The sequence below is a fragment of the Heterodontus francisci genome, chromosome 5 (assembly GCF_036365525.1).
Source record: "Heterodontus francisci isolate sHetFra1 chromosome 5, sHetFra1.hap1, whole genome shotgun sequence".
Taxonomy (NCBI): domain Eukaryota; kingdom Metazoa; phylum Chordata; class Chondrichthyes; order Heterodontiformes; family Heterodontidae; genus Heterodontus; species Heterodontus francisci.
This window is the reverse complement of record NC_090375.1, coordinates 85878462-85904276: the sequence shown is the minus strand read 5'-3', so window position 1 is coordinate 85904276 and position 25815 is coordinate 85878462. Positions and strand designations below refer to the sequence as shown.

At 43.7% G+C, this 25815-nt stretch overlaps 1 protein-coding gene across 4 annotated transcripts in view; it reads left to right on the top strand.

Annotated features, from left to right (window-relative positions):
• greb1l (GREB1 like retinoic acid receptor coactivator) overlaps positions 1 to 25815 on the top strand; it is a 405959-nt gene that overhangs the window by 284648 nt on the left and 95496 nt on the right. For all 4 annotated transcript variants that reach the window (XM_068031722.1, XM_068031724.1, XM_068031723.1 and 1 more), the window contains 4 exons: positions 4086 to 4214; positions 17032 to 17166; positions 20435 to 20632; positions 22210 to 22390. In XM_068031722.1, the coding sequence (XP_067887823.1) occupies positions 4086 to 4214; positions 17032 to 17166; positions 20435 to 20632; positions 22210 to 22390 (643 nt within the window). The remainder of the gene's footprint in view (positions 1 to 4085; positions 4215 to 17031; positions 17167 to 20434; positions 20633 to 22209; positions 22391 to 25815) is intronic.

Sequence of the window (25815 nt, the reverse complement as noted above, 5' to 3'; positions counted from 1 at the left end):
GGCCTGGACTTCCTTCTGGAAGGTTGGAAATGCATTGAGATGCGTGTCTGAGAGGCTTGTAGCTGCACTTCTGGCCGTCAGGATCAAGGCCTTCTGTCAAGTCACCAAAAGCTGACGGTCCTGCTTGGGAGGACCAATTACCTACCTGCAACTATCTTAGATTTTTGGGGTGCTTCCAGGACCCATGCAGACTTTCTAGTCTTTGGAGGGTCTCAACATAACCCCCACAACCAGCTTTCTGGGATACCCCTCTGTTTGCATGCCCCATGAGCAGATGCACAGGAAAGTGGGGCAAGAACACTCTCATCTGCTTTATCTGTATGCCAATGCTGGGCTTCTGCCTCCATTTCCTCTACTGTTCCTAGGAACTGAGTGTACCCCAAGTGAAGCAAAGAGGAAAATCTAACGTAGTAGTTTACTGCAGCACTAATTGGTATCCAAACGACACCACTTAACCTCTGAAACAGCCGATCAGGCATAGAGTCTATGAAAATCTGGGGCACCTGTTTTCATACCTTTTAAATAGCCTGGATTGTGTGGGGTGCCCTGGTTTTGTTGCTGAGGAACTCAGTTATTTATCTCGATCTGCCAACACTGTTGAAATAGTATTTTTTTCTGAGACTCACTCCTGGTCTAAAATTTGGTGTCCTGGCCAATATTTATCCCTCAACCAATGTCACTAAACAGGCAGATTATCTGGCCATATATTTAACTGCTATTCATGGGAGCTTGCTGTGTTCAAATTGACTGCTAAGATGTCCCACATTACAACAGAAATTGCTTTAAAGTACTTAATTGGCTGTGAAGCACTTTTGGACCTCCTGAGGTTATGAAATGCGCTATAGGAGTGCAAGTCCTTTCCTCCATATTTATACTGTTGACAATTTTATTTTGCCAATCTCTTTCCTTTCCGTTTTTCTTTTCTGTGTCCTTTCTCAGTGATTTCTTTATACGATTTAGCCGTTGCCATTTCTTTTCCCTGCTTATTTATACTTTTTTCTTTTCCTTTGTGTCTTTTTTTACACTTAATTTCTTCTCTGGGCCAGACTGTTGCCATGAGCTGTTATGGAATACACAAGCTTCCAATGCCTGCTTGATTGGCACCCCATCCACAAACGTTCACTCCCTCCACCACTGACGCACAGTGGCAGCAGGGTGTATCATCTACAAGATGCACCACAGGACGCACCAAGGCTCCTTCAACAGCACCTTCCAAACCCGCAACCTCTACCACCCAGAAGGACAAGGGCAGCAGATGCATGGGAACACCACCACCGGCAAGTTCCCCTCCAAGCCATACACCATCCTGACTTGGAACTATATCGCCATTCCTTCACTGTCGCTGGGTCAAAATTCTGGAACTCCCTTCCTAACAGCACAGTGGGTGTACTACCCCACATGGACTGCAGTGGTCAAGAAGGCGGCTGATCACCACCACCTTGGGGGCAATTAGGGATGGACAACAACTGCTGGCCTAGCCAGCGATGCCCATGTCCCATGAACGAATAAAAAAAAAATTCTTAGCCGAGCGCATGAATGGGATCGTCATTGCAGGACCACTCTGGCATTTCTTTGTGATTGGCCAAAGAAATGGCATTGGTTTTTCTTTTCTCTTTTTAAAGGTTATTTTTCTCCTGGCCTCCTGGATGATGCAGTGGATTTTAGATATTCGCCTTTGATCACTGCTATCTATTACCTCTGTCTGCTGATTATAGAGTCCCATGTAAAATGCATTTGTGCATTCTCAATCCAATTCTGAATGGGCAAGAACCCAGAATACAAGGTTGCCTCTAATTTCGTATTAATGTAATCTCATTCAGAAGCTTATGAAAAATGTCACATTGTGCAGAAAGGGTGTTTGAAGCATGTTGCTGGGTTGATATGTGGCCTGAAACCCAAAATGGAAAGTGTTCCATTCTCTGGCAGCATCCCTCACCTTATTGAACACAAAATTTACAAAAGAAAATTAAGAAAAGGATATTTTGATTCTCATTTTCCATGTGGCAGAGCAGAGCAGTGCCTTCAGTTTGATACTGTTTCCCAGGCTGCTCATGGTTAAGCGACAGGTATATTTGCGGAGTTTGCAAGTTCTCCCTGTGACCGCGTGGGTTTCCTCCGGGTGCTCCGGTTGCCTCCCACATGCCAAAGACTTGCGGGTTGATAGATAAATTGGCCATTGCAAATAAAAATTTCCCCTAGTGTAGCTAGGTGGTAGGAAAATTGAGGGAAGGTGGGGATGTGAGAGGGGAAAAATGGGATTCATGTAGGATTAGTATAAATGGGTGGTTGATGGTTGGCGCAGACTCGGTGGGCCGAAGGGCCTTTTTCGGTGCTGTATCTCTCTATGACGCCAATGGGCTAAGAGGAGAGTCGTATCTGATCCTAACCCCAGTGGGTCAGTTTTACACACGTATGCTCCCAGTACAGTGCTCCCACTGTAATACTCTTGTTGCAATGCTCCCTTTACAGGGCTCTCAATGTAGTGCTCCCATTGTGAGGCTCCCAGTGCAGTTCTCCCTCTGTGGGGTTCCCAGTGCAGTTCTCCCTCTGTAGGGTTTCCAGTGCAGTTCTCCCTCTGTGGGGTTGCCAGTGCAGTTCTCCCACTGTGGGGGTCCTAGTGCAGTGCCGTTTACAACCTGCCATCATTAATTTTAATAATTGAAGGAGAACTTCAGTTTAATATTGAAGTACTATAATGCACATTGGAGGGCTAATACATAAGAAAAGCATTTATGAAATAGTGGGGAGAGTGCATTTGATTTTCCTATACATCCTCCTTGTGGGCAGTGTTTCCTGCTGAGAGTGCAATTTTGTAAAAGCAACCGTATGTCTTCATCCTTCAGTGTGTAGCACCACAGTGCCTTCAAAGTAGCTCAGTTCTGGACTTAAGTTCTTTTTAAATCATTTAATCTCAGCCATGTGGAAATATGAAACATATGATCTGTAGTCAGTTTTATAAATTGCTTTTTTATTTGTTTGTGGGATGTGGGCATGGCTGGCCTGGTCAACATTTATTGCCCATCCCTAATTGCCCTTGAACTGAGTGGCTTGCTAGGCCATTTCAGAGGGCATTTTTAAGAGTCAACAACATTGGTGTGGGTCTGGAGTCACATGTAAGCCAGACCCAGGTAAGGATGACAGATTTCCTTCCTTGGAGGACATTAGTGAACCAGATGGGTTTTTACAACAATTGACAATGGTTTCATGGTCATCATTAGACTGCCGTGGTGAGATTCAAACCCATGTCCCCAGAACATTAGCTGGGCTATGGATTGCTAGTCTAGTGACATTACCACAACGCCACCACCTCCCCTTGTTGATGCCTCTGATCTGCTAGTATGCACAATTGGGGGGTTATTTTGTGAGACCGTTGCCAGAGTAGAGCGTGGTGACTGCAGGTCAGAGACTCTGTGATTCTCCAAGCCATGTGTGTCATAAATGGGGTTGCATGGCAACAGCAGAGTCCTGCAAAATTATACTTGGGCCATCAGAATCCTTTTAAAAATCAAGTAGTTCAATGTATAATAATTAACTTTAAACATCCTGACCCTGAATTTTTTTGGGTTCTGTGGGACTCTTGTAGGAATTCTGCCCAGCAACCGAAGTCAGCGGGGACCCAGTTGCAATCGGTATATACTGTCTCAGTAATTTTCGAGTCTGCTTTGTAAGGGGAAGAACCTCTGCACGCCTCTTACAAAGCAAAATGCATCGGATTTCTCCTAATGGATGCACATTGAGCAATCTCATTGTGAATCTCTGCTGATCTTAATTTGTCTGCTTCAAAATGTTGTGCTCAGCAATTTCTCCAAGTCACTATTCCATCTCACTGATATCAACATCACACTGTTAAATTTTTTTTTGGCAGAATTTCAAAAGATAATTACATTGCAAGCCCATAACTTCTTCAACTTCTATCTTGTTAAACTTTCTAATTGTAAATCTCAACAAGTACGCAAATTAAAGTAACAATTTTAAAAGCTTGAACTGCATATTTTACAGAGTGTTATTGATTTCAATAGCAAACAATAGTGTGCTGTGTCATAGCAATGAATAAATCAGTTCAAAGAAGTGTTTGTTTTCTTCAGGTCATTATCAATCCAGAGTGCTGGCAGAGAGCTTGCTCACCACAAATGAGTTCTTGAAGGAAATCAGTTATGAACTGATTACAGGAAAAGTCAGTATTTTGGCATCTCATTTCAAAACCTCCCCCTTTGGTAAGTGTTTCAATCAGATATAAGTTATTTACATTTCTTTATACTTTCAGGATCTGAAAAGGTTTCGATAATTTCCTCCAAACAAAGGAAGAATTGATTACCTATTTATTGCCCAAGCCTTCAGTCATTTATTTGTTTTTGAATTTATAGGATTACCATTGCTAAAGAAGGAGAACGACAGTAAGACAAATTTTGGCAAGAGGGCCTAAAACAAGCACTGTGTCCCTCAGTTATATATGTGAGGCCTCTAATGCCTGTTTTGGCTATAAACTAAAAGCTTTCTTATTTTCCCTTATGGCTGAACCCAATGTTCAGTAGGATGTTTTTCAGGTGTTCTTGGGGTGCAGAATGTCAGTCCTCAATATTGAGCACCTGGTTTAAGCTGATATGTCACGCATAACGAGGTCTAAACCATTGAATTCAGTTTCACCTCCTGTCATGGTGGTACTTAAACTCATTACCTCTGGATTGCTAGTCCAATACCATGCTAATTGCATTAAAATGCCCATATGTGAGTTGTTCAGTAGCTAGATTTGTGCCTGGAATTTCATACCAGCTATGCGTCTGTAAAAAAAAAACTATTCTCAACTAGCTTTATGGTCCTTTCTATTATTTTGTAGTGTTACTGTTAAGGGCTTCAGTTGTTTGGATTTATTAAATGTCTGAAGTCAACAGAAAAGAAAATAGAAGGTGGTGCAGAATAGGCTGTCAGTCCATCTGCCGCTATTGCAGTTGACCAATTTCACAGCTATATTTCTTAAATTATAACCTGCCCTGCAGTAGCCACTGTGCCCTAAGCAGTGGCTGCCAATGAAAGGAAAGTTTAAAAGAATGTGAACACTGCTGTGGAGCCAGGAAAGGCAGGAATGCTTCTTCTGACTCCACAACCCTCTGTGCTGGCTCTCAATTGGCTCAACCCTCCCTTTCTTCCTTTAACCCCCACCTACCCCACTGGAGCTTAGCAAACAAGGCAGGTAGCCTGAAATACATTTTACTAGTCAGGCAAGTTATCTGTAGAGGTGTGACAGGTGCTGGTAAACTCACCCAGATTATTTAGATTAGATCTCAAGATTCCCGATTCGGGCTCTTGACACCATCCAGGACAGAACAGTTTACTTAAGTGGCACCCCGCCACTGCCTTTAATTTTTTGAGGGTCTGTTTCCATAGCAGTTTAGAACAAATGAATATGAGAAATAGGAGCAGGAGTTGGCCATATGACCCGTTGAGCCTGCTCCGCCAGTCAATAAGATCGTGGCTGATCCTTGACCTCAACTCCACTTTCCTGCCCAATTCCCATATCCCTTGATTCCCTTATCCAAAAATCTATAATTCTCAGCCTTGACTATATTTAACAACTGAGCATCCATAGCCATCTGGGATAAAGAATTCCAAAGATTTAAACCCTCTGAGTGAAGAAATTTCTCCTCATCTCAGTCCAAAATGGTTGACCCTTTATCCTGAGACTGCCCCCTTGTTCTAGGCTCCCAGCCAGGGGAAACTGCCTCTCAGAATTTAGCCTGTCAAGCCCTCTCATAACTTATATGTTTGAATGAGATCGCCTGTCATTCTTCTAAACCAGAGATTATAAGCCCATTCTACTCGATCCCTCCTTGTAGGACAACCCTCTCATCCCAGCAATCAGTCTAGTGAACCTTCATTGCACTCCCTGTAAGGCAAGTATATCCTTCCTTGGGTATGGAGACTAAAACTGTACACAGTATTCCAGATGTGATCTCACCAAAGCCTTGTACAATTGTAACAAGACTTCCTGGGCCAGAAATTCATCCTGGGCTCTGGTGCAAAATGGGCGATATTGGATTGGCCACCCATTATATGCAGCACCTAACATTCAGTTCCCCCTTTTGTATGTGACTGTGGAAATTTTGTGTATGGGGGTATTGCTTTTTATGTATGAGTGAGTCTGGATTTTCAACAACGACAGCTTACATTTATATAGTGCCTTTAATGTAATAAAAGGTCCCAAGGCACTTCACAGGAGTATTATAAAACACAATATATCGCCGGGCCATGTAAGGAGATATTAGGTCAGATGACCAAAAGCTTGGTCAAAGAGGTAGGTTTTAAGGAGCATCTTAAAGGAAGAAAGTGAGGTACAGAGGCCGAGAAGTTTAGGGAGGAAATTCCAGAGCCTAGCATCAAGGCAACTGAAGGAATGGCTCCAGTGATTAAAATCGGGGTGGATTATATTTTCATATGTATCGGAGGACTCTGTTATTGTGTGTGTATGGTACAGCTCTTTTCTGCATTGCTGTGATGACAAAAAAATGGATATTTGTCTGTGTTGCATGTTTAATTTGTATTCTCTCTTGCTAGAAACAGTATGTGAGGGATAAAAAGCCAGTTGTACAGGGCTTTTCTCAGAGGAAAGGCCATGAGTTCAAAAAACTGACTGGTGGACTGTAGAATTAATAAGGTGTGAACTTTTGTGTCAGCTGTGGCTCAGTTGAGGTAGCATTCTTGCCCTTGAGGCGCAAGTTTCCAGGTTTAAGTCCCATTCCAGGGTTTCAGTGCAAAGTCAAGTCTGACACTCTAATTCAGTACTGAGGGAGTGCTGCACTGTTGGAGGTGCCATCTTTTGGATGCAATATAAAACTGAGGCCCCATCTGCCTGCTTGGGTGGATGTAAAAGATCCCATGGCACTATTTCGAAGAAGAGCAGGAGAGTTAGAGTTATCTCTGGTGTTCTGGCCAATGTTTATTCCTCAATCAACATCACAAAAGAGACTTTGCCCTTTTTGGGCTTTCACTGTGCCCTAATTGGCTGCCTGTTTCCTACATTACACTGTAGGAAGTGATTAAACCTCAAAGTACTTAATAGGCTGTAAAGTGCTTTGAGATATCTGGTGGTCTCAAAAAGCGCTATCTAAATGGAAGTCTTTCTTTGAATTGTTAGGAGGAATACATAATGGAGTCTAAGGTGCTAATTAAGTTAACTGGCTCTGGATTTCACATTGCATGGTAACTATTATATGTCATAGTCAAAATGTGGCTAAACATTTAATATTGATAAGGGAAATGCAGATTTTGTTTCAGTATAATTTCAGAGGAGTTTGGTTTGTATTTCTGGGGAAGCCTGTTCATCCAAGAGAATCTTCTACGAGAATTAGTGCAGATATTCTGAAGTGGTCGCAGTGAATTTTGCTGGGAGTTGCACACGAAAGAGTAAACTTCTGACCTCTAGTTATAATTTTACTTTGAGAAATTGTTCACATAATTTTTGAAATAGCTAGACGCTCTTTAAAAAGTGGGAGTATATTTCTTTGATAACATCCATTGTGATGTGGACCAAGAGTTTGAGAAAAAACACAGGTTTTATGTTTCTTGCTGTAGTGGATGTTTGGAAGAAGACGACATTTTGAAGATGCAGTTTTAATGAATTATTATTTGTGTTGCTCTATTTCCAAACCCACCCCAACTGGACATTTGCTGTTTGGACCTCTCTCTGTCTTGTTTTTAACCCAAGTGGTGGAGGGGGACCCTTCTTCCAATGCAATCAGACAGGGTTGAAAATATCTGGGCTATCGGCAATCAATCAGTTATACAAGAAACTCATCTAAACTTACCAGGGATCAAATGGAATTCAAGATGTGACTCACATATTGGATTTTATGGTATAAACTAAAGACATTGCTTTTTTTGGATGAACCCAGCTTGGTTTGGGCTTAGCAGATCTGGTAAAAATATTTAGAGCTGAGACTTTAAATATTAACTGAGTCTGTGCTAATGTAAGACGTGGGTCATTTTTTATTCTTTTGTGGTCTATAATACAGGACCCAGGCTTGATGGTTCATTGGTTTGAATGGGTACAGCTCACCATCGATAAGATATACGTCAGCTTGACTATTTTCAAACTGTTGGGCTCAGCAACTTCTCCAAGCCAGTCTTTGGAAGGGCCTGAAACTGGATGGACCTATCACAATGCTGCCTTGCAGTCATAGCAAATTGCATGAATTGCCCTCTCTTGAGAAGTATGCCAGGCACATGACAAATACATGCCTAGACAGCACCCTGGACAATATTGCTGAGGTTCCCTATGGCTGCATGAAATGAGTCCATGGCAGAGATGTGCGAGGAAATGATTTTAGCTGCAGATCTTCACATAGTAGATGGCACAGCTCTCCAAATGTGACATTGCTGAAGTGCATTTTCTCACACAGAGCTCCTCACTAGAATTTTCATGGGATCTGCGAGGCCTGTAATTTCTTTAAGCCGGGCGGGGCTGGAGGGGGGAGGGGTGTAATTTCTTGTAGGGTGCATCTCCTTATATGCTGCTTCAATCTCCATTCCTCCACTTTGCATGCTCTTCCTGCAATAAAATGTCAAATAAGGGAATGCCCATTGCGAATGCAATATTTTTAAATGACGCCAGTGGAGAAATAGTAGGCAGATTATGGGGATGATTGTGAATTGCCATTAAGGACCTGCAACCTGCATGAAAATGTGTCCTATCCCAAAATGCACCTTACAAAATGCGGGTACACTGAAATAGCACCCCAAAAATATCCCCCGAACATTTGTGGTCCATATCTCTGAGACAAGGAGCATGAAGGTGAACTTCCTAAAAGTGTTTGTCAGTGTGGTGCTTCAACCTGCTGTTAAGAGCTTCATGAGAGTTCTCAACGTGTTAATCAGTCCTTGGTCTTTGATGGCACAACTCTGCTTGAGAGTTGCTCTGCGGACATGAACCCACATCTTACCAATTGCTGTTGCTGCTCTGTTAGAGCAATAAGTACAAAATCTCAATTTTACTGTCCAGCTTACATTTTTTTTCATTTTGACAGTGTATTATTGAGAGTTTGCAGAAGGTGCAGTAGTTTATGATTTCTGTTTAACTGAGAATGGCCAAGAAGAGCACAATACAGGCCGGTGACATTTCACTAAAGATCAGCACGAACCAAATTTTATCCTGAACATCTCCATATGATATTTTTGAAAATAATACTGATGACCAGATTAAAATTCTCCTTTGCAAAAGTTACGGCAGTAGCCTTGTTCCATCATTTTTATTGCTGTATTTCACCTCAGTGTCCTCAGTACCTTGCTGTATGGCAGCGAGGCCTGGACAACGTATGTCAGCCAAGAGCGACGTCTCAATTCATTCCATCTTCGCTGCCTCCGGAGAATACTTGGCATCAGGTGGCAGGACCGTATCTCCAACACAGAAGTCCTCGAGGCGGCCAACATCCCCAGCCTATACACACTACTGAGTCAGCGGCGCTTGAGATGGCTTGGCCATGTGAGCCGCATGGAAGATGGCAGGATCCCCAAAGGCACATTGTACAGCGAGCTCGCCACTGGTATCATGTCTCCGCTTTAAGAACGTCTGCAAACGCGACATGAAGTCCTGTGACATTGATCACAAGTCGTGGGAGTCAGTTGCCAGCGTTCGCCAGAGCTGGCGGGCAGCCATAAAGGTGGGGCTAAAGTGTGACGAGTCGAAGAGACTTAGCAGTTGGCAGGAAAAAAGAGAGAGGCGCAAGGAGAGAGCCAACTGTGTAACAGCCCCGACAAACAAATTTTTCTGCAGCACCTGTGAAAGAGTCTGTCACTCTAGAATTGGCCTTTATAGCCACTCCAGGCACTGCTCCACACACCACTGACCACCTCCAGGCGCTTACCCATTGTCTCTCGAGATAAGGAGGCCAAAGAAGATTTCACTGCCTTGCAACCATATTCTAAAGAAACTAGAGAAGATGTTCCTTTGGCAGAATGCTGGCATCCATGCGTTACTCTCATTGGTTGGGGATGGAAAATTAAGCACAAGCCTTTCCACTGGCTTTTCATCACATGCTACCTATTCCGTGATTTCCCACCATTAGTGATCTCGGATCTTTAATGTGTCGACTTAAATATATCAGGCATATTGTAATCATATGCAAATGATAGGGACAGGTCATACAATGTGTTTTCTGTCAAAGCAATACTGGATGCTAGGTATGCTGCATGTCCCTGATATGCAACTTTGCCGTAGGTGTGCAGGGCTGGCGTATTTACATTTTAAATGCCCCAAGGGAAGGTAATGAAAATAAAACAGAGGTAACTTGAGGTCTGCAACTGTGAATCCCCCCATTTTGAGGTGGGTTTCCTGATACAGAATTATTAAAATACGCCTGACCCTGGAAACTCAGACAGAGTCAGGGGTACAGGCCTGAAGCATGCAGAAATTCTGACCCACCAAATTTGAATCAGCGTAAGCACTGGGGAGAAAATCAGTCCCACATCCACTGTGAAAACAACAATAGCTATTTCAGGTTGTTGAACAATTTCTGAATACTGAGGAAAGTGGTTCATCAGTGAATGCAGCCAGAGCCAATTCCATGGCACCCTGCCTGGCTCAGCTTCAAAGTGGGGTACAAAGAAGACTGGAAGAGCAATAGTGATAGGAGATTCAATGGTTAGGCGTTTCTGCGATAGCAGACATGAATCCAGGATGATGTATTGCCTCCCTGGTGTCAGGGTCAAGGATGCCGCTGAATGGCTGCAGAGCACCCTGAAGTGGGAGGGTGAAAAGTCAGCAGTCATAAAGAACAGTACAGCACAGGAACAGGCCATTCGGCCCTCCAAGCCTGCGCCGATCTTGATGCCTGCCTAATCTAAAACCTTCTGCACTTCCGGGGACCGTATCCCTCTATTCCCATCCTATTCATGTATTTGTCAAGATGCCTCTTAAACGTCGCTATCGTACCTGCTTCCACCACCTCGCCCGGCAGCAAGTTCCAGGCACTCACCACCCTCTGTGTAAAGAACTTGCCTCGCACATCCCCTCTAAACTTTGCCCCTCTCACCTTAAACCTATGTCCCCTAGTAACTGACTCTTCCACGCTGGGAAAAAGCTTCTGACTATCCACTCTGTCCATGCCGCTCATAACTTTGTAAACCTCAATCATGTCGCCCCTCCACCTCCGTCGTTCCAGTGAAAACAATCCGAGTTTATCCAACCTCTCCTCATAGCTAATGCCCTCCAGACTAGGCAACATCCTGGTAAACCTCTTCTGTACCCTCTCCAAAGCCTCCACGTCCTTCTGGTAGTGTGGCGACCAGAATTGCACGCAATGTTCTAAGTGTGGCCTAACTGAAGTTCTGTACAGCTGCAGCATGACTTGCCAATTTTTATACTCTATGCCCTGACCGATGAAGGCAAGCATGCCGTATGCCTTCTTGACTACCTTATCCACCTGCGTTGCCACTTTCAGTGACCTGTGGACCTGTATGCCCAGATCTCTCTGCCTGTCAATACTCCTGAGGGTTCTGCCATTTACTGTATACTTCCCACCTGCATTAGACCTTTCAAAATGCAAATCGTGTTTAACTAACCTGTTGGAGTTTTTTTGATGAGGTAACAGAGAAGGTTGATCAGGGTAATGCTGTTGATGTGGCGTACCAAAAAGCAACAGACTTGTGAGCAAAGTTATAGCTCATGGAATAAAAGGGACAATAGCAACATGGATACGAAATTGGCTGAATGATAGGAAACAGAGAGTGGTGGTTAATGGATGTTTTTTGGACTGGAGGAAGGTTTGTAGTGGAGTTCCCCAAGGGTCAGTGTTAGGACCCTTGCTATTCCTGATATATATATTAATGACATAGTCCTTGGTGTCCAGGGCACAATTTCAAAATTTGCAGATGATACGAAATTCGGAAACATTGCGAATTATGAGAAGGATAGTGTAGCACTTCAAAAGCACATAGAGAGGTTGTGGAATGGGTGGACAGGTGGCAGATGAAATTTAATGCAGAGAACTGTGAAGTGATTCATTTTGGTGGGAAGTATGTGGAGAGACAATATAAAATAAAGGGTACAATTCTAAAGTGGGTGCAGGGGCAGAAGCAACAGGTGTATATGTGCATAAATCATTGATGGTGGCAGGACAGGTTGAGAGAGTGGTTAATAGAGCATACAGCATCCTAGGCTTTATTTAATAGGGCCATAGAGTACAAAAGTAAGGAAGTTATAGAACACTGGTTCAGTCTCAGCTGGAGTATTGTGTCCAGTTCTGGGTGCCAAAGTTTAGGAAAGATGTGAAGGCATTAGAGAGAGTGGAGAAAAGATTCCCGAAAATGGTTCCATGGATAAAGAACTTCAGTTATGAGGATAGATTGCAGAAGTTGAGACCTTTTTCCTTGGAGAAGAGAAGTTTGAGAGGAGATGTGATAGAAGTATTCAAAATCATGAGACGTCTAGACAGAGTAGATTGGGCAAAACTGTTCCCATTGGTGGAGTGATCGAGAACAAGAGATCACAGATTTAAGGTAATTGGCAAAAGAAGCAATGGCGACATAAGGAAAAACTTTTTCACACAGTGAGTGGTTAGGAACGGACATGCACTACTTGAGAGTGTGGTGGAGGCAGGTTCAAATGAGGTATTCAAGAGGGAATTGGATTATTATCTGAAAAGGAAGAATGTGCAGGGCTACAGGGAGAAGGTGGGGGAGTGACACTACGTAAATTGCTCTTTCAGAGAGCCAGCACAGATACAACGGGCTGAATGGCCTCCTTCTGTACTGTATCAATTTGTGATTTTGTGAGTACTTCTGTTTTTTGTATAAAATATTTTTTAAGGACTTATAGTTGAGTTATAGACATTGATTCATCTGGAATCTTGAAGAGATGCTGAGCTTTGTTTTTTTTAAAAAGTCACTAGAAGGTTCCTGGATTTGGCTTGTAAACAAGTCTTATTGGAAGGCACCTGTCTGTGGATAATCACCCAGCAGGGGTTGTTTTGACTTGGGGAGATGTTTATAAAGAAGTGACAGGTCAAGATTTATAGAGGTAAGAAGGCTTGTCTTCTGGAATGTTTTTAGTTTCAATTTGAATTGTGACAAACAGACAGTTGATTTTTGCCTGCCAGAAGAAGACCCAGCTCTCTTTCGCTTGAAAAGAAACCCTGCAATTCCAGTCTGTCAGTTTCCTAATTCCAACTCTATTCGAAGAAACCCCGCATATCGTATGTGTGGGAACTGAAACCCTCATTGCTGCATTTCTGCTGTAAGACCTATTTGAAGCCTCTGTAGCTGCATTTCTTGGAAAGCCTACCCAACAGATCTTCAAAATCACCTGGAAAAAAATGTTATGAGAAGATCCCAGTGACAGCCGTCTATACGCATTTGGGACACCAAACCAAAACAAAGGACATCTTTCAATAGCTTTTTTTTCTTAAGTATGAGCAAGTCCTTTGCCTAAGCTTTTTTCTGTTTTCTTTGTATTAGCGCTATAAACAAAAATCCCTTTTATTTTTTCAGTTAACCAGTGTATGTGTGTGACTAAGATAAATAAGGGGCTTTAATATTTCAATCTGTGTGTGTGTGTTTTACTTCATTATTGGTTAAGACTTGTGTTATAATAAACTGATAATTTTGTGATTTATTAAAGAAACCTGGTTGGTGTGTTTTATTCTGGGAAGCATATGGGAAACAAGCGCATGGGTAAGGCTTCCACTGCTATGTCCAGACTGGCCAAGAGAGTGTGGGAAAATGGCGCACTGACACGGAACACAAAAGTCCGAGTGTATCAGGCCTGTGTCCTCAGTACCTTGCTCTACGGCAGCGAGGCCTGGACAACGTATGCCAGCCAAGAGCGACGTCTCAATTCATTCCATCTTCGCTGCCTTCGGAGAATACTTGGCATCAGGTGGCAGGACTATATCTCCAACACAGAAGTCCTTGAAGCGGCCAACACCCCCAGCTTATACACACTACTGAGTCAGCGGCGCTTGAGATGGCTTGGCCATGTGAGCCGCATGGAAGATGGCAGGATCCCCAAAGACACATTGTACAGCGAGCTCGCCACTGGTATCAGACCCACCGGCCGTCCATGTCTCCATTATAAAGATGTCTGCAAACGTGACATGAAATCGTGTGACATTGATCACAAGTCGTGGGAGTCAGTTGCCAGCATTCGCCAGAGCTGGCGGGCAGCCATAAAGACAGGGCTAAATTGTGGCGAGTCGAAGAGACTTAGTAGTTGGCAGGAAAAAAGACAGAGGCGCAAGGGGAGAGCCAACTGTGCAACAGCCCCAACAAACAAATTTCTCTGCAGCACCTGTGGAAGAGCCTGTCACTCCAGAATTGGCCTTTATAGCCACTCCAGGCGCTGCTTCACAAACCACTGACCACCTCCAGGCGCGTATCCATTGTCTCTCGAGATAAGGAGGCCCAAAAGAATAGAGTATATGATTGACCATATCGGTAAGTGGGAAGATTTAAATATATGTTGTGACCTGTGGAGAAGTGGGACTAGAATAAACAGTGCACTCTTCCCACTTTGGTCATGACACTCGTCCCTTAAAAGACTAATCAGTTCCTCCAAGCCTTTTAAGTGCATTCCCCTGTGGATCACAATATTTTGCATCATCCAGTTCAATTGTCTGCAATAAATAAGATTGATTAAAGGGAATGCAATGGATGTTGTCTTTATGGATTTTAAGAAAATGTTTGACAAAGTACCATATAAAGGCTGATTAACAAAATTGAGGCTCGTGGAAAAGGAGGGTCAGTGTCAGCTTGGATTAAAAAAATTGGTTTAAAGACAGAAAACCGCGAGTCAAGGTAAATGGTTGTTTTTCAGACTGGAGGATGGTTGACAGTGATGTTCCCCAAGGGTCACTGCTAGGACCACTGCTTTTTTGATATTTATAAATGACTTGGATATTGGAATACAGAATAAAATTTCAAAATTTGTTGATGATATCAAACTTGGAGGTGTAGCAAACAGTGAGGATGATACCAGTCGACTGCAACAGGACATAGCTAGGGTAGCAGAATGGGCAGACAGATGGAATTTAATACAGAGAAATGTGAGGTGATGTATTTTGCTAGAAAGGATAGGGAGAGGCAATATATAATTAATGGCACAGTTCCAAAGGTTGTGCAGGAACAGTGAGACCGGGGGTTGCTTGTGCACCTTTGAAGGTGGCAGGACATATTGAAAGAGTAGTTAGCAAAGCATATGGGATCTGGTGTTTCAATTAATAGAGGTATTGAGTACAAAAGCAGGGTAGTTATGCTGAACCTGTATAAAGTTCTGGTTAGGGCACAACTAGAGTATTGTGTCCAGTTCAGATCACCACAATTTAGGAAGGATGTGAGTGTCCTTGAGAGGGTATAGGGGAGATTCACCAGAATGGTTCCAGGGTTGAGGTAATTTAGCTACAAGGTTAGGTTGGAGAATCTGGAGTTGTTCTCCTTGGAGCAAAGAAAGTTGAGGAGAAATCTGATGGAGGTGTACAAGGTTAGATCAGGTAGACAAAGAAAATCTTGTGGTAGAGGGACTAGGAGACACAGATTTAAGTTTTTGGGCATGATATACAAGGGGGATATGAGGAAGAATTTTTTTATGCAGTGAGTGTTAATGACCTGGAACTCACCACCTAGGAGGGTGGTGTGTTATGAATGTTGGATTTTGTCGTATGGTTTTGTTTTAAAAATTGTGATCTCTAATGCAATGTAAAATGGACACCCGGAGAAAACATTTGGCCTGATAAAAATCTGCCCAGAGACAAGCTAGAGATCTTAGTTACTGTGAGAACAAGGAACCCAGATCAAAGACCCCTTTGAAAGCAGGGTGCAAGGTTGTCACATCTAAAGGACATTGAGTTTGCCTTTCCCAGACTCTCAGATTGTAAACCGGGAGCTTGCTGCTCGAAAATGTAGATTTGAGTTGCAATTTTTAACACCTGGAAAGAAAGTAAGGACCAGGTGGTTTTGCTATGGTCCGTCTATGGTCTCAGAGATTTGTCAAAGGCAAACTACTAGTGCCTTTTGATCTGGATAAATTTGAGAGGCTTTCTTGGGTCTGGAGGCTGAAAGGAGGAAAACAAACATCAGCAGTCAGCTGCGCAGCCTAAAGAGAGAGAGAGGTCAGTGGGCTGTTTTCTGGGGAGGTAGCTGCTCTCAGATCATCGATACAGCAAAAGGCTGCTAAGATCTGAATGTGGTTTGAAGGCTCGAGATTTGCGGATGCGAAAAGACCAGTGCGGTCACCAGAGATTCCCTTACTAATGGAAGTCCAGTCAGATGTGCTCGGAAGAAGTAGATGAAGAGGACGTTGGCTTTGAGAAGGGCATGGGGGGATCAATCCATTGCAGCTGGGAGGAGATTGGGACGTTTAACTGCAAGGATACCTTTTCGATGGGAACACTGCAATGTATATATGTGGTGTGGGGGTTTTTCAAATGCGTTAATAAGTTAATGGGAAATACCTTACCCTGTAATTTAGTGTATTAGCTACCAACTAAGTACTGTTAATGTTGATTTTAATTCAGTTATAGTAAAAGTCTTAAAACATGAAATCTTGTGTAATTCTTTAATCGGTCTGGGAAGTTCATATCTCATTTTAAAGTTAACACTCTCTACTGAGGTTGTAACAGGTGGAAGTGGAAACGAACAGTGATTTTGTAAAGAAATTGGTTGGGCAGTTAAGGGAAATAAACTTGTAGGACTACAGGGATAGAGAATAAGCGGGATAATAGGAGTGACTGGATTGCTCTACAGAGAGTCAGCATAGACTCGATGGGCTGACCGGTCTCCCTCTGTGCCATTATTACTCTTAAAAAAAAGTTTCAAAAGTCTAATAATCTGTTTTAGAAAGAAATGATGCAAAGAATGTTTAATCAGGGAATCCACATTCACTCATTTTTATTTAAAACGTTGACTAGGTTCTTACTACGTATCAAGTATATTTTGAAGCTATGAATACTTTTACAGTTTATGCATACAGTTTTATTTTGAATCAGTATACAACATTTTTGTTTATTCTTACCTTTTGGGTACCCTGAATGAATGCTTTATCTTCCACAGGGGATAACTTAGACAAATTCCTGGATAAATTTCAGCAGAGTAGGGGCAATAACGTTGCTGTTCCATTCAACGGAAATGTTTCTGACTACATTCCATCAGACGAAGCTGCAGCAATGACGTCAATGCAGGTTTTTGGTAAGACATCAAAATCTGTGGTCAGTGTTTGCTCTCTGCTGCAAGAGTCACCATTGCTAAACGTTTGGCTAAAGGTTATAGCACTGACTTTAACACTGGTGCTCTGACTCTTGTACTGGTGCATTTTTTTGTGTGTTATTAATCCTGGGAGTTGATACTTTTATACCTATTTATAATTGATCTATACGTAATTCAGAAGAATCAATTTGGTGTCAACAAATGTCAACATGCACGCAGCTGTGCAGCAACCCAGAATGTATCACGCAGGCCGCTCGCAAACTGTCCCCATTAAAATACCGTGCATGGGCGGCCATGTAAAAAAAGTGTCAAGGTACCATGTGTTCAAATGAACAGACAACGCACAATGAAAACAATTTTGAGGGAACATTGAAATCACTGAGTCTTCCTACTAAACAATCTAACTGTTCGAACTGTTGATATGCTCAGAAAACTAGTACATTTTAGATTAAAGCCAACTATTCCTAATGCTACATGCAAAGTACATGTAACAACAAAAAATAATGTAGCTTTCGACATTTCTGTTTTACCCTCTCTACTTCCCCCCCCCCCCCCCGCCCACCACCACCCCCAACCTCCACCACCCACCCCCGAACCCTTACCCACTAGACAGTTGCTTTCACTTTAATTGGGCAAGAACCTGTTGCTTGGGCCTACCACTTGAGCAGTTGACCTCAGTATTTTTAAAAGTCTAATATTTGTGTAACCTAAATATGGTGGAATGACGGTGCCATGATTTTCATGCAAAATGAAATAAAATGATTTTTCCATTCATGCTTCATACACTAGCTGTAAGAAGAATTGGCTAGCTGAAAGAAGACAGAGGGTGGTTGTTGATGGCAAATGTTCATCCTGGTGTTTAGTTGCTAGTGGTGTACCGCAAGGATCTGTTTTGGGGCCACTGCTGTTTGTCATTTTTATAAATGACCTGGAAGAGGGTGTAGAAGGGTGGGTTAGTAAATTTGCGGATGACACTAAAGTCGGTGGAGTTGTGGATAGTGCCGAAGGATGTTGTAGGTTACAGAGGGACATAGATAGGCTGCAGAGCTGGGCTGAGAGATGGCAAATGGAGTTTAATGCGGAAAAGTGCGAGGTGATTCACTTTGGAAGGAGTAACAGGAATGCAGAGTACTGGGCTAATGGGAAGATTCTTGGTAGTGTAGATGAACAGAGAGATCTTGGTGTCCAGGTACATAAATCCCTGAAAATTGCTACCCAGGTTAATAGGGCTGTTAAGAAGGCATATGGTGTGTTAGCTTTTATTAGTAGGGGGATCGAGTTTCAGAGCCACGAGGTCATGCTGCAGCTGTACAAAACTCTGGTGAGACCGCACCTGGAGTATTGCGTGCAGTTCTGGTCACCGCATTATAGGAAGGATGTGGAAGCTTTGGAAAGGGTGCAGAGGAGATTTACTAGGATGTTGCCTGGTATGGAGGGAAGGTCTTACGAGGAAAGGCTGAGGGACTTGAGGTTGTTTTCGTTGGAGAGAAGGAGGAGGAGAGGTGACAATAGAGACATATAAGATAATCAGAGGGTTAGATAGGGTGGATAGTGAGAGTCTTTTTCCTCGGATGGTGATGGCAAACACGAGGGGACATAGCTTTAAGTTGAGGGGTGATAGATATAGGACAGATGTGAGAGGTAGTTTCTTTACTCAGAGAGTAGTAGGGGTGTGGAACGCCCTGCCTGCAACAGTAGTAGACTCGCCAACTTTAAGGGCATTTAAGTGGTCATTGGATAGACATATGGATGAAAATGGAATAGTGTAGGTCAGATGGTTTCACAGGTCGGCGCAACATCGAGGGCCGAAGGGCCTGTACTGCACTGTAATGTTCTAATTCTAACTAATTCACAAACTTCTTTTCAAAATATAAAATCAGCGACTTACAGACCAGTGATTTTTTTCAACAGATTGTTTAGTAGGACTTCCAGCATAAATCATTGATCAGAAATTGGTAGGAAACCTGGCGACATTTTCTCCTGTTAGTAATGGCCCTATCGCTGCCTTGGCTGAGATCAAAGAATTCAGTGCACTCCAGGGACAAATCTGGGACCTTCTTGATCTGTATAGCTCAGCTCCTCATTGGATAACTTCAGTGTGCCATTGGGAGGGTCCCTTGTTTACACCATGGAATATTTTCTTGACCTTCTGTCAGGTTCAATGGGTGGTGGGCAGAAGTGATAAACTTCTCCCAGGCTTGCTTATTGCATGTGAATTGTGGGATGTGCATCAGAGATGAATATTTCTGTCCTTTTGGCCAGTACCTGTACAATCAAATTTATTTAAGGATGATGTTCCTCAAAGATACCACTCCTAAAGTCTTTACAGCCATAGTTCTGAAGTTTCTCAGTAGCATCACTGTAATGGCAAGGGTCCATTTTAATAGCGAGCAAGAGACTTAGTTCCAACTTAAGGTGTTAAATGGTAATAATTACTCGTGTGTTGTGATTGTTTCCATATTGTTCAATAATATTTTAGAAATAGCAGGTAGCCTGGGAATGCTGACAAGATAGATAACTAATTCCGATTGTTTGAATAGAGTATACAAAGTAAATCACCTCTCATCTCTCTGTGACCCAGAACATAAGAAATAGAAGGAGTGGGCTATGTGGCCTCTCAAGCCTACTGTGGTATTCAATAAGATCATTGATGATCTTCTACCTCAAATCTACTTTTCCTGCCCTATCCCCATATCCCTTGATTCCCTTGGTGTCCAAAAATCTATTGATCCCAATCTTGAATATACTCAATGTCTGAGCACTACAGCTCTCTGGGGTAGAGAATTTCAAATAAGTCTTGGATATTTATTGTTTTGTAGATGTGTGATCTTCATCCCAGTGAAGATCTACTCTGTCTCTTCTGGTTGCCCCTTCAGCAAAGGACTGAAGAGGGAGTCCAGCCTGATGTATGCATCATCTGGCACCGAGAGGCCATGTGGCTCATGAGAAGAAGTCTTTTAGGGATAATACCCTTAATTTCATTCAAGTGTACGATAGCCTATTTTTATGTGGAGAATGAACAACATTCAAAGAGTGAAGAGGATGATTAAAGTATGAAATGCCACTTTTTCTGTGTAATAGTTGATTTCTACTTTAAAGATGAAAAAATAACTTTGTGCAGGACCCTTTAAAAAGATGGAGCAGTATTTCACTACTAAGAATGGAAACACAAGAGTAATGAGTTCAATAATGTAACTGAAAATTGTTGGTGGAATTTAACAATGGGATGTGCTTTCTTCTTTTCCCACAGATTCAATTACTGGAGTGTTCCAGATTCATCCACCTCAGCTCAGTGTTGCCCGAAAGCTGTTATCTCAAGTTTGTGCCATAGCAGACTCTGGAATGCAAAACCTAGACTTAGGGCGTTTTGGGAAGGTTGACTTCATTATTTTAGTACCTGCTTCGGAGGTCCTTTTTCAACAGACTTTGCAATGTATTCGACATTCAGGTAGGCAGATAAAACAAGAAAGTTGTTTTTTAAAGTGCATGACAGAAGGCGTTCAACAAAATTAAAGGAATGTAACATTTTTCAAATAGGCTTTACTTACCCTATTATCGAACAGTTGTAAGTTAATCTTCTTATTGAAGTTGTCTGTTTATAGGTAAAGAACTGGCTTGTTTAGCTTTAGTCACATAGGGATTTGAAGCAACTAAGGGTGTAACTAATTACAGTTGGGATGTTGTGTGATTTTTAAATTGGGATTGCTCATTATTCACAACAGATTTTTTGCTAAGTATTCCATCCCCCAAATTTTCTCTATTATTAATCTTTGGGGCTATGGTACTGCAATATTAGGGCATACATCCTACCCTTCCGCCTGCCCCACTCAATTTCTTCCCTCATTGGCCACCCTCAGGGATGTGTTAAGGGGATGACCTGGCCTCAGGCCGCCTCCCTTGCTATTTTTTACTAGCTACTGAAAAGCATGCCAGAGTAAGACGTTGGAAATTCTCCATCTGATTTTTTTCTTTTAATTTTGGGACTGAGATTGGGAACCCAGCAGTGAGAGGGATCAAATCTAGGTCTTGATCCAGTGGTAGGTACCAAGCATAGAACATATTGGTGCTGCAGTAACATTGCAACAAGAATATTGCATTCAAAACATATATACTGAGAGGATGAGAAGAGTGTTCACAAGTTCTTTGTTCCACAGTAACTAACTGGCATTTTTTTCCGAGATATTTACTGCTTCAACAGGTAGAATCTTCCCAGTCCCATGGAGGTGGCTTTGGATGCAGTGGGGGGAGGGGGGGACATGGAAATTCAGAGAGTTGCATGTTGGGACATCTCCCCCATGCTGTCCCGCCTCCAGGTGAGTTTCCCAAGGCTGGGCTACCATGGGAATAGGCAACCTGCTCCACAGAGTCGGGCAGCCAATTAGGCCAATTAAGGGGACATTTTCAGAACTGGCCGGCACTTGCCCTGCGTTGGACTGGCCCCCCCACTGAGCCAGGACTCCAAAATCCAGCAGCTACTTGGAGGTGGCCTCCTGGCGGTAGGCCAGGGGGCCATCGGAGCCTCCTGTTAATGCTGCAGTGAAGGAGCTGCAAGGATCAGAAAGCCATATCTGTGGCCACAATCAGTCCTGTTGAGGGCCTCCCCTTCCACACTGATGGCTGTAACAGCTGTGGTCCTTTATTTTTAAAGTCTCTGCAGGCAGCTGAGAGTGCCTCCATTTTGAGGTGCCCTTGCGCTCCTCTTTCTGCCTCAGCAGCGTTCACCTTTCCCAATGGGGCTGCTGGCCATCCAGTGCTGCCGGCTCTCTGTTTGGGCCTCCCCCGCTGCTGTTCTGCCCACTGTCCTTAATTGGATAGTAACTGCAGAGGCAGCCGATTAAGAGGCTGCCTCCAGTAAGATCATGCCTGAGGGTGCACTGCCAAAGTGACGGGTTGGGAATCGGAAATGTCCTCGACCCGTGCTTAGATTCCATGTCAGAAAGATTCCACCCATGACACTTAAATGCAGAATCAACAACAAACCAATGTTTATAATTTATTACAAAATACATCTTTGTTTTTACACAGGAGTACTTGTAGACTTGGGTCTTGAGGAAAATGCTGTAGCCTATCAAAGGGCTGAGAAATATATTATCCGGTTTGACCATGACATTCAGAACAAGTTTGAGGCTTTCATGAGAAAAGTCAAGCAGAATCCATACACGCTCTTTGTTCTTATTCATGACAATTCTCATGTTGACCTCACTAGGTAAGTTACTGTTTCATTTTTACAACTTTATCTCTTCTCAACTCCCAAGAACATGTTTCATGTCATTTAGACATCTTTGTGGTGACTGTTAATATCAGCCTGAGGCCAGTGCTTGACTTTAATGAAGTATAACACCTGCTGTTGGTTTGATTTAATTTATTTCCTTTTCTCACTTAATCTTTCCCGTGATAATATGTTCCCCCACCATTACATGCCGAGGCTAATGACTAGTCTAAGATTGACAAACTAGCATCTTTTTTTTTCATTTGTTCGTGGAACGTGGGCATCGCTGGCTAGGCCAGCATTTATTATTTGCAATTGCCCTTGAGAAGGTGGTGTTGAGCTGCCTTCTTGAATCGCTGCAGTCTTTGGGATGTAGGTACACCAACAGTGCTGTTAGGAAGGGAGTTCCAGGATTTTGACCCAGCGACAGTGAAGGAACAGCGATATAGTTCCAAGTCTGAATGGTGTGTGGCTTGGAGGGGAACTTGCAGTTGGTGATGTTCCCATGCATCTGTTGCCCTTGTCCTTCTAGGTGGTAGAGGCTGCAGGTTTGGAAGGTGCTGTCAAAAGAGCCTTGTGGGTTGCTGCAGTGCATCTTGTAGATGGTACATAGTGCTGCCACTGTGCGTCGGTGGTGAAGGGAGTGAATGTTGAAAGTGGTGGATGGGGTGCCAATCAAGTGGGCTGCTTTGTCCTGGATGGTGTTTAGCTTCTTGAATGTTGTTGGAGCTGCACCCATTCGGGCAAGTGGAGAGTATTCCATCACACTTCTGATTTGTGCCTTATAGATGGTGGACAGGCATTGGGGAGACGGGAGATGGGTTACTCACTGCAGAATTCCCAGCCTCTGACCTGCTCTTGTCGCCGTAGTATTTGTGTCTGTTGCAGTTCCGTTTCTGGTCAATGGTAACCCCCAGGATAAAGGCCTGCTTGGGTCTGTAAAAAAAAAACGACCCAAGCCCAACAGAACCACATCCGACCCTGACCGCGACCCAACCCGAGTCCTTCCATTTTTTCCCGCGCCCGACCCAACCCGACCATCAGTTGACCCACCTTTCGTTTTTCACTTTGTTGCTGATCTGCACAAGCTTAAAATAACTGTAACAAAATCACCTTTCTAGTTCAAAAATTAAATTAACATTGGAACCACTTACCTGTAATAGTGTGTGTCCGACCCGGCCCGACCCGATCCGGAATGCTGGACCTGGAAGTGCAACCAGACCCGACACATGTTGTCGGGTCCCGTCGGGTTCGGGTTGGGTAGCAGGCCTTTACCCCAGGATGTTAATAGTGGGTGATTCAGCGATGGTAATGCCATTGAACATCAAGGGGAGATGGTTAGATTCTCTCTTGTTTGAGATGGTATTGAATGTTACTTGCCACTTAGCAGCCCAAGCCTGGATATTGTCCAGATATTGCTGCATCTGGACACAGGCTGCTACAGTATCTGAGGAGTCGCAAATGATGCTGAACGTTGTGAAATCATCAGTGACCCTCCCCACTTCTGACCTTATCAGGAAGGGAGGGTTATTGATGATGCAGATGAAGATGGTTAAGCCTAGGACACTACCCTGAGGAACTCCTGCAGTGATATCCTGGAACTGAGATGATTGACCTCCAACAGCCACAACCATCTTCCTTTGTGCTAGGTATGACTCCAATGTGTGGACAGTTTTCCCCTGATTCCCATTGACTCCAATTTTGCTAGGGCTCCTTGATGCCATACTTGGTCAAACGCTGTCTTGATGTGAAGAGCAGTCACTCTCACCTCACCTCTGGATTTTAGCTCTTTTGTCCATGTGTGGACCAAGGCTGTAATCAGGTCAGGAGCCAAGTGGCCCTGGCAGAACCCAAAATGAGCATCAGTGAACAGGTTATTGCTGAGCAAGTGCCGCTTGGTAGCACTGTCGACGATGGGGTGATAATTGGTCAGGTTGGATTTGTCCTGCTTTTTGTGGACAGTACGTACTTGAGCAAATTTCTACATTGCCAGGTAGATGCCAGTGTTGTTGCTGTACTGGAACAGCTTGGCTGGGGGCGCAGCTAATTCTGGAGCACAAGTCTTCAGTACTTTTGCCGGAATGTTGTTAGGGTCCATAGCCTTTGTAGTATTCTGTGCCTTCAGCCATTTCTTGATATCACTTGGAGTGAATGGGATTGGCTGAAGACTGGCATCTGTCATGCTAGGGACCTCAGGAGGAGGCCGAGATGGATCATCCACTCGGCACTTCTGGCTGAAGATGGATGCAGATGCTTCAACCTTGTTTTTTGCACTGATGTGCTGGGCTCCCCCATTGTTGAGGATGGGGATATTTGTGGCACCACCTCCTCCTGTCAATTGTTTAATTGTCCTCCACCATTCACGACTGGATGTGGCAAGACTGCAGAGCTTAGATCTGATCCATTGATTGTGGGAACATTTCGCCCTGTCTATTGCATCCTGCTTATGCTGTTTGATATCCATGTAATCCTGTGTTGTAGCATCATCAGGCTGACACCTCATTTTGAGGTATGCCTGGTGCTGCTCCTAGAATGCCCTCCTACACTCTTCATTGAACCAGGGTTGGTCCCCCGGCTTGATGGTAATGGTGGAGTGGGGGATATGCCAGGCCATGAGGTTATAGATTGTGGTTGAATACAATTCTGCTGCTGCTGATGGCCCACAGTGCCTCATGGATGCCCAGTTTTGAGTTGCATGTGTTCGAAATCTATCCCATTTAGAACGGTGGTAGTGCCACACAACACGATGGTGGGCATCCTCAATGTGAAGGTAGGACTTCATCTCCACCAGACTGTGCAGTGGTCACTCCTACCAATAATGTCATGGACAGATGCATCTGCGACAGGTAGATTGGTGAGGGTGAGGTCAAGTATGTTTTTCCCTCTTTTTAGTTCCCTCACCCACTGCCGCAGAACCAGTCTAGCAGCTATGTCCTTTAGACCTCAGTCAGCTCGGTCAGTAATGGTGCTATTGAGTCACTCTTGGTGATGGACATTGAAGTTCCTCACCCAGAGTACATTCTGTGCCCTTGCTACCCTCAGTGCTTCTTCCAATTCTCCCATCAATCCCATTCCCATCCCTCAGAGAAGCCATCTCTCTAGCCAGGGTAAAGTTGTTGTTGGGCTCTCCTTACCTTCCGCTGTTTTTGTTCTCCATCAACCCCCCCACTCCTACTCTGTCGTCACCACTGCCATCAACCTTTGACAGCCACACATGGGTCATGTGCTCCAGTCTTCCATGTGCCTCCGCATGCACCAAGCACCGCCCAATAAATAAACCCATCAACAGACATGTCTCTTAAGCTGACCAATTAAAACAGTCTGGACGCACCACGAACCCTTGATAGCCGTATATGCATCTAGCACTTCAGTCCTCTACATGCCCCACGTACCTCCACATGCATTCCATCCTTCCCATGCTT